At 36.6% G+C, this 16,353-nt stretch overlaps 1 protein-coding gene across 5 annotated transcripts in view; it reads right to left on the bottom strand.

Annotated features, from left to right (window-relative positions):
• The window catches only part of Satb1 (SATB homeobox 1), a 96,349-nt gene that overhangs the window by 58,491 nt on the left and 21,505 nt on the right, over nt 1-16,353 (bottom strand). For 2 of the 5 annotated variants that reach the window (XM_005387458.2, XM_005387457.2), the window contains exons 1-5: nt 15,340-16,337; nt 12,599-12,833; nt 8,771-8,947; nt 7,881-8,007; nt 7,010-7,133 (exon numbers count right to left, since the gene is read on the bottom strand). In XM_005387458.2, the coding sequence (XP_005387515.1) occupies nt 7,010-7,133; nt 7,881-8,007; nt 8,771-8,947; nt 12,599-12,809 (639 nt within the window). In that variant the 5' untranslated portion in view covers nt 12,810-12,833; nt 15,340-16,337. Of the gene's footprint in view, nt 1-7,009; nt 7,134-7,880; nt 8,008-8,770; nt 8,948-12,598; nt 12,834-15,328; nt 16,338-16,353 lie in introns of those variants that run through there. The other 3 variants (XM_013515672.1, XM_013515671.1, XM_013515670.1) reach the window with 2 other exon arrangements.

Here is a 16,353-nt window from a genome sequence, read left to right on the forward strand (position 1 = left end):
CTAGTACTGGGGATTGAACTCATGACCTTGTGCTTGCCGGGCAGGCGCTGTGCCGCTGAGCTAAATCCCCAGCCCCTAGCTTCACATTTTCGGTTGCTTTGGAACAACTGATTGACAGAAAAAATGGTGTAAGTCTCTGACAGTCAGTGGTATGCAGTATTGAAGGACCAGGTCTTATTATCCATGTAAGATTACAATCTCAAATGATAAAAACAATTACAGCTTTAATCTTTTCTTTATTTCCGAGGTATTATCTGGTTTACATCTTTAGCCCCTTTGAGTAAGCTAAATTAGATTAGCATTTCTAAGGGAAAATATTGCAATACAAAATAATCAATATTTTCCAAAGAAAAAGATAAAAGAATAAACTTTTAAAGAATTACAGAAGGAAAAACAGAGATGTTACCAGAAGTCAGCTTCCTTCTTCACAGTGAGGAATTCTGCAACCTTATGAACTGTCCATGATGAAACCCTAGCACTCCATAATAAAACAGCATATTAGAACACAATACAATCTTACATTTCTGTAGCGCCCTTCATACAAGCATCCCAGGGTGCTTTACAATCATTATGAGTTAAAATTAAAACTGAAGCACATACAATTCCTAATAGAATCATTTTAAAAATGCTAAACAGAACAAATAACTTTTAAGTCTAGATTTAAAAGTCCCAACAGTCAGCGCGTTCCTTACTTCAATTGGCAGTGAGCTGCAGAACCAGGGCTGCGCTCTCTCCTGTTATGTTAAAGGCTCTCATGTTTTTTATACTCACAGCGTGTTATCATCAAGCAGTTTCTAGTGAAAAGAAGGAAAAATTGGGTTTGCGTATCTGTTTGTTTTGATTATTTTTAACTTAGGGGTGTTTTCTTGGTTTGTCTGGGGCCGAAATCTGGTGCTGAAATAAAGCAGATTTGAAAAGCAAATCCAGATAGAACCCAACTTGATATTTCAGTAGTTAATTGAAGGGCAAAAAAAAAAAAATGCTCAAGCAGCACTCTAAAACTAGTTCTGTTTAACAAGAAAATTAGTTGGATTAGCATGATTTAGTTAAGTTTTTAAAAAAACAATTAGAAAATAGCATTTAATAGGCTTTGTCTCAGACCATTTCTACTCCTAATATTTATTACTCTACGCATCAGGGGAGAAAAGAGAGTAAATGCGCTCATGAAATGGTAATTTTCCTGGTGTTAGTGATTCTGAGGTCAAAGGAAACCTGTTCAGATCTAAAACAAGGCATAGGTAAAAATCTATTAAGTGACAATGAAGTACTTGCACACCGTTAAGCGCTCTAAATTGGCGTGGTTTAAACTCTTAGGTTTTACTATTGCGAGAAGATAGAGGCTATAAAATCTTTGAGATCAATCCATTTTAAATTAGATGTTTTAAAGTTTGACTTTTTTGATTAATGTACCTGAAAGATGACAGATACCTAGCATCAAGCTACTGTAAAATACTTATCTACTTAAACCAGCTAAAAATGAGCTTGATATACTAGGCTGAAAAAGGAAAATTTGTAGGATAGCTTTTTGTAGATTACATAATATCATAATATTCACATGGAGCAGACATTTCAGAAAGTGAAAGAGGAACTAGAATAATGTCATGACTCGTTTGGGAAAGGAAGCAAAAAAACTGGTTGATGTAACTTCTGAAATTCACACAGTTACGCATGTGAAGAATGGTTTGCCATTTCTTTTATGCATCTCAGCACTAATACATTTGCTGAAAGTGGTAATAATATCCAATTAGTTATTAGCAAGTACTTTAGTCCCTGACAAAAGCAAACATTTATTTTAGATTCCTATAGTCATATAAGGACTGAGGAAATGTTTAATAATTTTAAAAAGGAAACAAATCTCTGGAGCTTTTCCTCAACACATAGGATGCTTAACCACAAGACTTCCCATTTTAAGCTGGGAAGTGGCTCGTACAAAATCCTCACTTTGTAGTTTTAAATCGAACTGCCAGGTGTATCCTTTGCACATCAGATCAGGCCAGTTTGATGACAAAGGTTTGTATTTTCAAAGAGACCTGAAAAATTTATTTTCAGTATTCTCCATTTAACAAAAAAGCTTAAAATTACTTTGTATTTCAAACGAAATGTTAGCTCAGTGATACCCACTGATCTTCAGAACGTAAGAGGATGGGGAGCACAAGCGACAGCACAGCACTGCACATTCAAACCAAAGGCCAGGTTACCCAGCAGAGTCCCCATCATCTAAATCACCCCCACGTGTCTTTAAAAGGAGGCATGACATAATGGAACTTTTAAAACAAGTCACTGTATGAACAGGAAGACCAAAACCAAAATACGTATGTCAAAGAAAATCCTCCACAGTGAAAATAAGTACAACTGGAAAATGGCAACTAGTATCACTATTTCAGAGAAATCAAAGTGTATTATGAAACACATCAAATTAATATAAAGTTTCTTTTCCTTTTGTAAACTTCCTTTATCTTAAATATGTGGTCAAGAAGGACACTGGCTTAAGCTCCCTGGCTCTCAAGCCTTTCCCTCTATTTCACCAGCCACACAGCCACGGACACTCACACATTTCGTGCTGCAGGTTTCTCATTTGAACATGGGGTATGAAACTGCCTACTACTTAGGAAGACAGAAGCATGAGATACATCAAAAGCACTAAATGAAGTTAGTCCTGTATTATTTCAGCTATTAAGATGTGTTATCTTTATTGCAACATAGGAAATAGGATGCCTGGGACAAAGCAGACCACCAATACATTTTTGAAAATTACTATTTCAATATGTATTTTTGAGTGAGTAAATATATGAATATGTGAATACATAGATCAGCCTCTCATGTGAAATGCAACTTATTAATACCGACACTGGATATTCTCTTGAAAGAATGTGACTATTAATATTTAAAAATTCAAGAAATGTGTCGTTTCAGTCAAAAAATTAGGAGAAAATAAACAGTGCAGTGGTTTTTTTTTTTAGGCAATCACTACTATAGAATAGATTTTTAAATTTTTCTTCCAGTGTCACTTGTAATACATACTGAAAACCACTGAACACCTGAGTTTATTAAAATGCCTATTGAAAGGACTGTCAAATTTCAGAGCATCGACCTCCTTAAATGCTCAGTCTCAGGAAGACAGACAGGGAAGTTTCTCTGATTATCTGTTTTGTTAGTAACTAATAAAAACTCCAACATCCTTTAAAACCTCAGATGCCATCAGAAAGGGAAAATTTTGAAGTCACTTTTCTCAATTTTATTTCTAAATAAGATGTTCAAATTTAAATTTGTCTTAATATATTTTACTAGCTGAAAACAGAAATGACATTTCTCACTTTATATTGGACTTGACATGGAGGTATCTTTCCCCCAGATGAGAAATAAAATAGAAAATGATTCAATGATTTAAAAAAGTGGAAGTTCTCTGTGTATCTTTGTCTTTGTGTATTCACACAAGCATCACACATATGGTGAAGGCAGGGAGGTAAAAATGCACATGGCAGGTAAAAATCTTTCAGAAATATTTGACCCAAACACTTTCAAAAAGAAACCATTAGGCTGGTAGAAATAATAACTGACCTTTTACTTAAGGTACCTTTAACAAAATTATGTGTCCCTGTATCAGAATGTATGTATTTATCCAATGTTTAAATTCAATTTCTAAAACTCCAGGGGAAAATATAATCAAGATTTAATGTTTCATTGTAAATCAAATGTTAAGTTTTTTAATTCCCAATTTACTCTTAAATGCATACCTTCAGAAGTTTCATGACTACAAGCTTTCCTATCCCTAAATCAGACTTTATTTTCTCCTACTTAGCCTCAGTTCTGAATGCAATACCCAACTTATCTAACCACATCCACTGAAAGAAGACAAAAGCAACAAAACATCCAACCTCAGATCTATAATGAGCTAAGCATTTTTTATATCTTAGAACATTTTATAAAAATAAACAAACACGTGATACACAGAACTTAATAAACACACATCAATCTACTTGGGCAGATTTATGATAGGAAAGTAATAACACAAATAAAAGTACAAGTTGTAAATCAAACCACATACCCACTTATGGAATTTCTGCAGCTAGAGAAAACCTTGCAAATATTATCAAAGAAAACATTATTGCACAAAAACCTAAGTAACCATTTTAATGTCCACACTTTAAAATTTACCACTGGGCAAGGACATAGGAAATCAGGACTTTTGGGTTAGTCACTACCTGGCACCTTGACTTTAAATCTCTAGGGACACTAGCTCCTTCGCCTGTCAAAAGAGGAGCCAGGAAAGGATGAGCCATTCTAATTCCAAGAATCCAAGTACAACTAGACATTTGCTTAGCAAATATTAGACAATCCTCCTAAGAGTTTTGGACGCAGGGTTTGTCAAACACCCCAGGCAAATTCCTGATGGTCTGCCATTCCTACTCCCTCTTAGCCTCTACAGAGGGACTCTTTGCCCAGAGGGCAGATTTTTCTGCTAAACATACTATTTAGGGAGCCTGTAATCATTGTTGCTACTGGAGTACTGTATCATATTAAAGAAAACGAAACCCTCAAGATACAGTAAAATGTATACACTGGAAAATATGTCAACAGTTCTCACATGAATAAAACAAAAATTTCATGGGAGAAGTATAGCCTTAATAATTTCTTGAAATTAAGCTCCATTCTGTGTAAGAATTCTGTATAAGGATAAGACAACAGTTATTGGCTAGGCATTTTTCACTATAATGTCTACATCATGAAATCTCAAACATAGAAGAAAGAGAAATATATATTTAGGCTTAGGCCTTAGGCAGCCCCCTTCATCTTTAGGAAAAAAATGACCAAAAAAAGTGGAAGAGTTTTTAATAAAATCATTGAGTATCCAATTTATAGATTCATTCTAGAGAATGAAACAGAAAATGATACAGCAAAATATAAAGTTGCTCCCTCATTTAGAGGTTATTGTCTCAAAATAGTAACTGAATTTAAAATTTTGCTGCCAGTAAGACAGGCATATTTTTAAAAGGTATTTTTTAAGAAAGGACGATTATAATTTAACACATACTACAATCACAGCCTAGTTCCATCGAATCATTATGGTGAGGTCTCCAGCGACACAGGGTAATGTGTTCTTCTAAACACCTCTACACCAGAAATTCACCTATGTATGACTCCACCTAGTTCTACATTTCATTTTATCATTTTGTTTAATGTTATAATTGTCAGTGTTCATTTTGCATGACAACATTAAGTAAATTCAATTATATTTAAAAGACTACACTGTGGAAAAGTTTACTGGCTCAATGTGGATACCATTTAACAAGTATTTTTCACTGACTGTATCAATAAATATTTGAAGTAGCATACATTTTTCCAGATCATGGTAAAATGCCTTATGTCTTTAAACATACTTCCAAAACCAACGGGACATTCAGGAACATGAAGATACATGAGATTCCTATTCTGGGTGTTCATATTGTTTTAACTCTAAATTTATAAAACATTTAATTCTAGGTCATCTCAAATTGCTGAATGCTAATAATCACATAACATGTTATGTGGGGTGGTCTGCAAAACACAGTCTCAGAAGTAAAATAAGTCATCCTGTTTCATTAGATGATTCTGTTGCTGTACCTGAGTTTAATGAATTTAAAGTATTTTTATTTGATAGTTGTAATTTCACATCTTCTCTATTCCAAGGGTGAGAGACTCATGATAGAGATTAGCTGCATGTATAACTGAGCTGACAAAAAATATTGCCCTAAATTGTAAGAAATGAATGCTTATCAATACAGAAAATATTTAATCTGAGGCTGTAGCTTAATTTAGAATTTGCTTTCCTCCTAAAACTACCAATATAAAAGCAAAGCTATAGGACTATAATTCATCAAACCTGACATGCAAAGAGTTCTTCATGAAAAGTAGAATAAAAGCCCACAAGCTCCCTTGCAAAGGTACCCTCTAATCTTCATGAGCCTTACATTACATATACACCCTGAGAATACCTACAACTCAGAACAGAGTAGAAATATACATTGAAAATCTTACTTACAGAACTCCTAGATACAAGTTTAAGTGACAGATTAATATTTGAATTACAGTTCTAAGCCTAAATTAAAAGAAAACTTTAAAAATTTAACAAAAATCAAATTAGATCTCAATTACAGTATATTATGGGTTTGGATAATAAGGGACTGCATTATAATACATGGTAAACACATAAGCAGACTGCTAAGAGAGGGTTCACAGCATCCTTTTTCTTTCTTATTTGAAATCAGCTGAACATTTTCAGAAATGATGTGTGATTTTTAAATCTGGAAACAACAGCAGTTTCTACCTAAAGCTTTAGTTGTTCTCCATCAAAATTCACCCCAAAAAATGAAGTCCAATAATAAATCTCATTTCATAAACCCCTAATGGTACAACAGGCATCTCAAAGGCAAAAGGATTCCACTTAAAAACAAAACACCAAAAAAACTAATGCCTCAAAATAGGCTACAAAATTCTAATGAATAATAACTATTCAACCTTTGATCTGGACAAAATATTTCTGTACTTACTTTTATTTCTACTAAATATACCCCCCCCAGTAATGAACAAAGGAGCCAATAACTGTATTCTTATTTTATTCAGACAGCATGTTGAAGCTTTGCATGTTAACACTAATACTGCTATTCCTATGTGCCAAACTTCTGAGCAAGTCTACTACCCTGGCTCTTCCTTCAGGAAGTCACTAAGGAGACTGTAGCTACCAGGCTCAGAGCCCTAAGAAGAATCTAAAGACTAGCCAGCATAGTTTTCTGCTTAACTGTTTTTCCACGTAAACAGTCCTTAACACTCTCCCCGAAGGGAAAAACGTGTAAGGGTTCTGTTCAGAATGAATCAGGCACATTTTTAAAGGTCAGCAGTGGTCAAGTAATTTTGCGTTTTTTGGCAAATTCTTGCTTCAGATACCAGTTGCTTTAAACTCTAGAGCCCCATCAGACCTCAAGCCCAAGTTGCCCATGATATCTTATTATTTATTACACGCTATGCTAAGTACCTGTGACAGGGGGCACTCCTTGGCCAATGAACTCTGATTCATATCTTTGAGTAAGTCCTTCAGAGCATTCCTTACTGTGGTGTGCGACCATTGTTCAGGAGGCAAGTCTTCTAGTTTGGGGCAACTATTTGAGACATAGATTAGAAAGGGGATTATTACAAGATTGCATCCCGCTGCAGAACATTCCTTTAAGACAGACAGATTTCATTTTGCGCATCAAACAGATGCATCTGGAGATTGCTCTCGGTCTCCTGATTGTTCCGATTAGTTAATTACTTTATACAACACATCTGCTGTATCGATGCATGAATTATACATCAGCTGCCTGTGGTGGCTATTTTTTCATGTTACTTCTACCTTCCTGCTCTGATGCGCTTGGGAAGACAATTTAAGGTGTACTGCTTTCTCAGGAGCCATCGTGAAAAGCATTAACGTATTAACTGATTTCCTTTCATTACTCTCTTCATACGAAATAAAATGGTAAAAAAAAAAACATAAATAAGATCATGGCAATAGCAAATAAGGCATTCTTTCACAAAATGTACACAGATGGCACTGTTCATGATATGCAAAAATATTTTTTTCTTAAGTAAACTTTATGTAAAATGCCTTCTTGTAATGCATCATTTAATTGACTAAATATAAAAAGTCTTGTCTTTTGATAACCTAGAAAAATCTACAAATTTGGGAGGGGTTAAGTTATCCATTGAAGTGAGGGGAAAAGAACAGAAGGGGTAAGACAACAAAATAAATTTGGATTAACCTTTCTGAAACACAGGGTAAGTAGGAGCTGAAGGTTGCGGGGGGACGTGTTATTTCAGAGAACTAGGTAAGAAGAATGCTTCACCCCAGAACGGCTGCCTTGACTCACCTGTGTAACTGAATTTTCAGTGTGACCACATGATACACATCTTGAAGCATATCTGCTACCGTGGCATCAGGGGCATCTGTCACATAAGACAGTGGAACTGGATTCCACTTTCCAACCTGGATTAGCCCTATTCCAGATAAAGAGAATATGTCACTGACTATTTTACTCTCACATGATATATCTAATAGAAAGCTTTTTTTTTTCTACTGCCCCCACCACAAGCAATATTGTTATTTCTGTTTGAATGATTCCCTTTCCTCTAAAAGGCAGGTCAGTGAAAATATTCACAGCTTAGCTTTCCAAATTGTGAAATTATGTAAATGACTATAGGGTTGTTTATTATTTTGGAAATAAAACCCCATCAATAAAACCTATGCATAAGGCCACATTTTCCTAACTTACAGAAAGTTCTAATAAGACATAGCAAAACCAGTTCTAAATGGCTTTACGATTTAGATAAGATTCTCTATTGCAGGGGGAATCAGCACTGAAAAATACTTTACAGCCCATAAAACCATCAGAAACAGAATAAAAGAAACAGAACTAGATATTCAGTCATAAATGCAAATTGACTCTCAACAGTCCATCTGCTCAAATACGCTCCTCACTTCCTTGTGGGTCCTCAGTGGAGCAGATTATTAAGGTCAATAAGCATACTAATGATTCAGCTGAAGTAATTTAAAAAAAAATCTACCTCAACATTCCACATGAGCAAAATGTGTGTTAACTAAACCAAACTGAATTAAGCCAATTTTTTAAAGCCATAGTCTATAAGGAACCAATGTAAAACACGGGCTACAGCTCTTTGAATAAAGATATTCACTGCTTTCTCTATGAGGTAAACAAAGGATGCCAAGCAATTTTTCCCACCCCACATATGCATTATTTACCTTTGGCCTGGGCAGCAGAGCTATGCGAATAACCTAGAGACAGCAGTGCCATTTCTATCAGCTGGTTGAAAAGCATATCCTTTCTCACCAACACAAATTCCGCATGCTCCTCCTTGCAATCATATTCAATGGCGTTTTCATAATGTTCCACCACGCAGAAAACTGGTAGCATGGTTCCTATCAAAAAGACAGAGAAAAAGGCAGGAAAACAACAATCTTCAGAAATATAGTTTGGAGGGGAAGGAAAAATTATGCTATAAAAATAAATCTTTACAACAGTGAGAAACTGTGCTTCCAAGGCAGACTGGGTACAGAGATGCAGACATTCACACACAAATATAAAATATAAGCAACTTTTATTTTTTAAAGTTGTAAGAGAAATATTTAAATAGAACACGAAGTTGGTCTTAAGGTAACTTGAGCTCTGCTCTAATTTTAACGGTGCACTTCCCAATGTAGAATTACCTTTTTTTGATCAAATAATAATGCTGACAAGAGACAAGTGTGTCTTATTTGATTTGCTGTGAGTAGTATACGGTACACACACAGAATGCACTGCAGTTGTATTCACAACCCACCTTCCCACTGCCTAGATGCCTCCCTTAATAATAAACTTTTCTTGTTTGCGTCTAAACAAATTATCTTTGGTCAAAAAATTATTTTCTTTTTGAGATATTTGTTCTAATGGTTCCATTCAAGAAACACAAAACCACACTGATGTTCATAACACACAATGTCAATGTGCATAATGCAGAAATAAATAACATTTATTTCTGTGACTACTCATTTAATCTACCTAACTAAAAAGATATCACAGTGGCCATAGTCTTTAAAACGAACAAGTTCCATTACATAACATGATAAAATGAGAGAGAACAGGAAAGTGGCCCCTTCAGGATAGATCAGAATCAAGGAATTTACACGGATTTGATGTGTTCTCTCTTGCTTTACTTTAATCCAAGGCAATAGCTCAGTAGCCAGATGATTAACAAGCACAGGTCGCACCACTGTTAGAAAACAGGGTAGCTATAAAAGCTGAAATCACACATTGCTACTGCACTCAAGGTGTTCACCCAGCATACTGCCACACTTGCAGCGATAACAGAAAAGGGTTAAAAACAGATGTAACTGTACCGTGGCAAAGTGCCAGGAGGGTATCATCTTTAGAATAAATGATGACACGGGTTACTTTAACAGGGCACCCAGGATCCCCAATTAGTCCTACAACATTCATGCTTGTATCAGCTCTGTCCTCCGGACTCAAGAATCTTACCAACTTCTGAAGATGTCTAGTGCGTATCAAGCACCTCCAAAAATCTATATTTCCTACTGACACCAGACAGGCCCTTTACAAATTCTCTATTTACCTGTTTCTTCTGAACAAAAGCCGGCAATAAAACAGCTACATTTTTTCCACACGTGTATCTTCACCAAAGCTTTAGTGAACGGTTCACAAGAGACTCTAGCTCTGACAAATAAACCCCTCTAGGTTTAGAGAAGCTCACAAACTCATTCGGAAGTACCAACAGGCTAGGCAAGAAAAACAAGCCGCAAAGCTTGCCAATATTCTTGTCATTCATTCAGCTGCTGTATACCAGAGAGAAAACCCATCAGGGATCAGAAGACGACTTGGGGAGACCACAGCAAAAATAGCAATATGCAAACTGGTAATTTCTTCCTTGGCTTGAAGGTATTTTGGCAAAACCTCCTAAACAAATAAAAACATTCATCCCCTTTTTCTTAGTAGTGCTTTCCCAGCTCAGTCACAATTTTTATCTAGCACCTGTCAAACAAAAACCATACTCACAAAAAACAAGATGAGGAGGACAAAACACTGAAAGGCTGTAGTGACTTTGTAATCTGATTAAGCAGAGACCTTTCTAAATAAACTACATTTTTTAAAAAGCTATCACAAATAAAATATTTTTTTTAAAAAGCATTTGATCAGGAAGCGAAATTACTGTACTTTAGTTCTTCCTCCCCTTGCACTGATGTCTTCTAAGAACTGGGTTAGTACAACAAAAACATATACATTGATTTTTCTTCTCATGGATGAAACAGATGTGTTCTATTATACGCTGCTTCTCAGGCCTATGAAATAACTTCTCAGATCTATGAAACAATATAGGCTTTTTATACTACTGAAATATACTGAATTTACTTTGTATCGTATTGATCAAATTTACAGCTACCTTATAGCTAATAAAAGTGGCAAGAGATAAAGTAACAATAATATCTAATTATAAATCCAGCTGCTAAATCTTCTAGCAAACTGTCAGGGTTGCCCTGCTGTTACTGGGAGTAATGCTAAACAGGAGCCTTCTCAGAACGTCTGATTATTCGTCCCAGTGTTTGGCGAGACTTCCAACTACAGCAACTTCACAACCTCCCGGCATTAAAAGAGGAGAGCACTGGTCACTGCTGAACGCTAAAAATACCTCATGATTTAAACCTGAAGGCAGTCTTAGAAGCTTTTGCTGAAGGTTTATGAGCCTGTGTAAACAGCACGTCTGCCATAAGGAGCAGTGAAGTCTGTAGAATCCTTGTCTAAAACTGTCCTGGCATTAAAGTTTGCTGTGCAAATATCACATAATACCAGAGACAGCTGAAATCTCCTATTTAGGAATTTATGGAACTTATATGTTTGCCGGCGTCAGAAAGTCTTTTTTATAAAGCCCCAGTGTTTCGCAGTACAATATTAATGCACTCTGTTTGAAAAGCCATAATAAATTATATTTTTAATGCTCTTACCCTGGCTTTCTTAAGATGCATACATTCTTGGCAAACAATCAATAAATAGGGTAATCATGAGTAGAGGCCAAAGAATTTGCTGAAGTGCTGTTTTTCCATTTTTAATAGATAAAGATCTAACAATACGGACTGCTGTGTCTGTTCATTTCAGGATCAATATATTCTTTGTTTTCGCCAAACCAAGGAAAAAATAAATGATTGTATGATAAATGTTATGCATCAGGCACAATGAAATTCCTCTGCCTTCTAACTTTATCTACTTAATATTCTTGGTTGCTAAAAGATGGCATTTTTATCCTTCGCTTAGCAAATGCAAGGAAAATCTGATTTCTATACGTGTTATTCAGAAACAAAATAAAGACCCTTATGAGGCACATGCATTATACCCAGGCTGGGCACTACTTTATGTAAAACACACTCAAAGTTGTCAAACTGCATCAATTTTCGTATTGGTAAGAAGCAGTTATATCCTTTTTTTTCCATAAAGTCACTCAAATCTACTTTTCCTATACCCACATACAGCAAAACTTAAAAAACTAGAATCACCAGGTTTTCCACTGCTAAATACTGAATATGCTCTTCAGAAAAGAAACCCCACAAAAATGATATTACCAAACTTTTATATCACCTTATGTAAGATTTTCATGATCTCTGAGACTGCCTTACAAGAAGTACTCATTTTAAAAAATAAAAAAGCGGGGTGATTTCCAAACACCCTAATTGACTTACTCTTAACAGGAATTAGTTTACGTTAACAGTCACCTGCTATTCTTTACTATAACAGCACCTTTTGAGCTGACCTTGGCATAAACTACAACCTTTATACTTAATCTTTATCATCCAAAAAGTCCAATGATTTCAATCCGCAACAGAATAAGATGTTCCACACTCAAGAACACAGCCTATACAATGAAAACATGATTGATACTACAACCCAGAATGTAACTAGCTTCATTTCAGAAGGAGAATCCAGGAAAAGAATATACAAAACATGTTCTGCCCCTCCACCCCCACACAACAGGGTATTGGGTAGACACCATGCTTGCAGCAATCCAGGTTTGGCTCAAAAGTATTTACCTTTCCTAAGGTTGGTTTTCATCAGATGGCCCGAGTGTTTTAAAGGCACTCCCTGCATTTTTGCACCTGTACTCCCAAGCCTTCCTCTTCCTAGAGGGCTCCCGTTCTGCTCCAGGCGGGCAATCTTGGCTGGTGGACCCTTCGGATCACTCACATTGTTAGACATTTCTGAATGTTCTTTCCCCTGAGTTGTCTCGTTCAAATGATCCATACTCAGTCACTCTCTAAAGACCACCTGCCAGAATTTAAAGAGAAGACAGACATGTTATAATTGGGTGAAGGTCTACAGCTACACATGTGTCCCATATAAACATTTGCTAGACTTTTCTCTCCACAAATGTATTCGTAAAGCTACACATTCATAATACAGATGTTACTATATAATACCCCATTTCTGGTTAAATTAATAATATGTGGCAATTGTATCAACAAACATTAATGAAAAGGTAATTTGTCACTTACAAACAGAACTAAGTGAACAAAAATGGGCTTACTTTTAGAACAAGAATTACAAGCTAAAAAGAAAAACAGAAAATTGTACTTACGTAGTCATAATTTTTAAAAACTACACACTCATTACAGACTACAATAGCAACAGTTTAATAAAGAATGGAAGAATAATCAGTCCAAAATACTAAATTTCATGCATGTTCATATTTTACATGTGTTTTGAGGAAAATATAGACAACATCTCAAAAGAAGGCCCCACCGGCTTCCCACACTAATGCAGACAAGTTTTCTACTATCAAAGTTTCAAGAGTTCCGCTGCCCAGTTAAAGATCTAGTCAAGCCTTGGGTCAAACATGTGACTGAGTCATTTCACCCCAAGCAAACAGGAAGAAGTGAAGGGTTTCTTCAAATATCCTAGGTACTGAAGAATTACAACTCAAGCTGTCTTTTAGAGCTAATGTTTAGGTGTGCATTACCAATAAAACGTGGATATCCATTTAAACAGCAAAATCTGAAAAGACTTTATATACTAATAGGGGGACATGCTAAGTTCACTCTAAAACAAAAAAAAACCTTGATACTGGTAAAACATCATCTCCAATATGCAAAAGTAATCTCACTATGCAATGAAGGTAGTACTGTAATTTCAGAAAAAAAATTATGTTCAATTTTATTGTACATTTTACACTGTATGTAAGATAATATTAGTTCAATATAAAAGTCACTTGTATAAGTTTCAGCTAGAATTGGTAACAGCAGGTAAGCAGAATTATGAACTTTTATCATACTTAAAATATTGGGCTTATCAACACTAAGGGGAACATATTTAGGAAAAAGGAGAATATGATAATTACCAGTATCTACCAGCTGTCTATTAATTTGACCTGTCTTGTATTTTTCAAAAATTATACCTAAGCTATTCAGATCTGGATTTGTTGAAAGTCAGTTTGTATTACTTGGTTTTCTGTAAACATTTTTGTTTTGGTTTAACTACAGACTACTTCATCCTCTATAATCAAAAAAGGGAAGAGTGATGTTAATCTGAAGGTTTAAAAGCAACCTTAGGAGTGCCAACTGAAGAACTATAAAGTTTGAGAAATAATAATGGCTATTTATCTTTTTACTCCAGGGTGGCACGCTGAGAACTAAAGGTTTACCGTTGATCGGGGTCCCATCTGGTTTTGGTTATGAGGTTCATTAACAATAAATGCGCCTTTTTAAACCACTTTTTATCAAGATTACTCTTTTCCATTATATTAAACTGCAGTCTAAAGCCAAAATTAGAGAGTGATGATTATTAACTTATTCAAAACACTCTTTATAATGTTTCATGTGGATTATAATGTAGAACTGCTTTTTCTAAAATTGATTGCCTCAACACAGAGAAAACGAATTTTAAAACATCTGATATCCAAAGAAAAATCTTTAACCCTTGGGGCAACTCAAGAGAAAAAGAGGAAAAAGTAGACAACAGTATCAAAGTTAACATCACAAAGCATATTAAGTAATCCTGAGGCTTAACAGCACTATAAACTGTACAGCAAATGACAGTGACAGATTATAATTTAATGTATTGACAGTCAAAATATCATATAGGTCACGCAGAACTGTCCTTTGAATACCCACCTACCAGCGTCTATTAACACTAACTCATCCTGTAGAAAGCTTTACGTTTATAAAGCAAAATTACATGCACATAAAACATCCAATTTACTCCTTAAAACTCTATGCCCAAGGCTAAAGTTCACCAATCTCAGTTTAGAATTGAAAAGAGCAACCTCCAACAGGCCTGCATGGACTGACAAGCAGCAGGAACTATGGTCTCAACAGATGCCAAAGTGAAGAGTTTCTTTTGAGTTACGCATTTTACAACCCATTTTAGTGTGACGACTATTTGGCACATACAATGCAGGTTATTTTGTCAAAACCCCATCTCCCAGTCCATAAACTAAGACCATATATGCTAATTACTGAATAAAACAGTGAACTCAGCCTCCGCAATTATTTCCTGTAAAAGAGAGAAAAACACGAAATTCCGGTTTCAAGAACCTAGTCTTTGCATTGTGGGATCCTTTTCAATGAGTTCCTTGCTGGATCGCTTCTCTAGCCCCTACTGAACCCCATAATCACAATTTAAGAGACTGTGCCCTTATCCATTCCATATGGCCGGCACGATCCAGGCCAAGCTTTCGCTGTGACCTTTTAAAGAGACAAAGAAGCAAAGTACTATCTAGAAACAGAAACACTGCAGTTTTACTGAGTGAAATTAGCAAAACCAACCTGAAACTCACCACTTCAAAACTTGACAGCATATAAATAACAAAAACAAAGGAGATTTCCTTTGCAGCCCGGGGTTCTTGAAGTGAAGTTCAAGACTGATGTTTTCTATATCCCTTCTTTTTAATTTAAAAAAAAAAAAAAAAAAAAAAAAACGCAGCAGACCTGAAGGCGACTTCCCCTGAAATTGTATTATTTTCTCTTCCCCTACTCCCGCCCCCCCTAAGCGGGGGAAGGGCAGAAATAAACGTCTACAAGAGTAGCCATGGGAGAGGGTATTAGAAAAAAAAAAAAAATCACAGTTCGAAAAACAACATATGTATGGTTTGTAAAATGTCTAACCTCAGAGAACTGGGTTTGCGTTGGGGAGGAGGGGAGAGTGGGAAGTAGGGAGGAGGGAGAAGATAAAATTGATCTGACAAGTGATTCGTTGGGGGGGAAATCGTAAAAACAAAGCAAAACCCGTTAGGAGCTGTGCACTGTGGTGGTGCTGGGGAGGCGAGGTGGTGACTGAAGAATCTCTTAAAAAGAAAAGAAAAAAAAAAAAAAAAATCACTGAGGACAAGGTCTCCAGGAAGCAGCCAGTGGGGGAAAGGGGGTTCGGTCTTCCTCCCTCCCGCTTGCTCGGGTTCTTCGGCGTGAGCACAGAAAGTCTACTTCTGGCTGTCACTTGCAGTATTCTCCTCCAGGAAGCCCGGAGAACGCGCAGAAGGGAAGGCCACCTCGCCTCCCTCCCCACCGCCCCCGCCCCCTCCCCAACAATCGCGACTAATATGAACAAACCTTAAACTTTTCCCACAGCCTCGCACCCCCGAAGAGGGCATCTACCAGGGGACAGCGAGGGTGCGGGACACAGGGTCGCCAAAAAAGCCCCGGAAAGGCACTAAAACGCCACTTTTGCTCCCGCCCTCGCTGACAACAGCCCGGAGGACCCCGTCCCTGCCCATGGACGCGGGGCTGCGCGCGTCTGGGGCGCCCGGGGCGCGCGGGGGGGGAGCAGAGGGTCTGGGGGCGGGGAGGGGAGGAAG

This window comes from Chinchilla lanigera, unplaced genomic scaffold (assembly GCF_000276665.1).
Source record: "Chinchilla lanigera isolate Chin_1 unplaced genomic scaffold, ChiLan1.0 scaffold00029, whole genome shotgun sequence".
In the NCBI taxonomy this organism is placed as follows: Eukaryota; Metazoa; Chordata; class Mammalia; order Rodentia; family Chinchillidae; genus Chinchilla; species Chinchilla lanigera.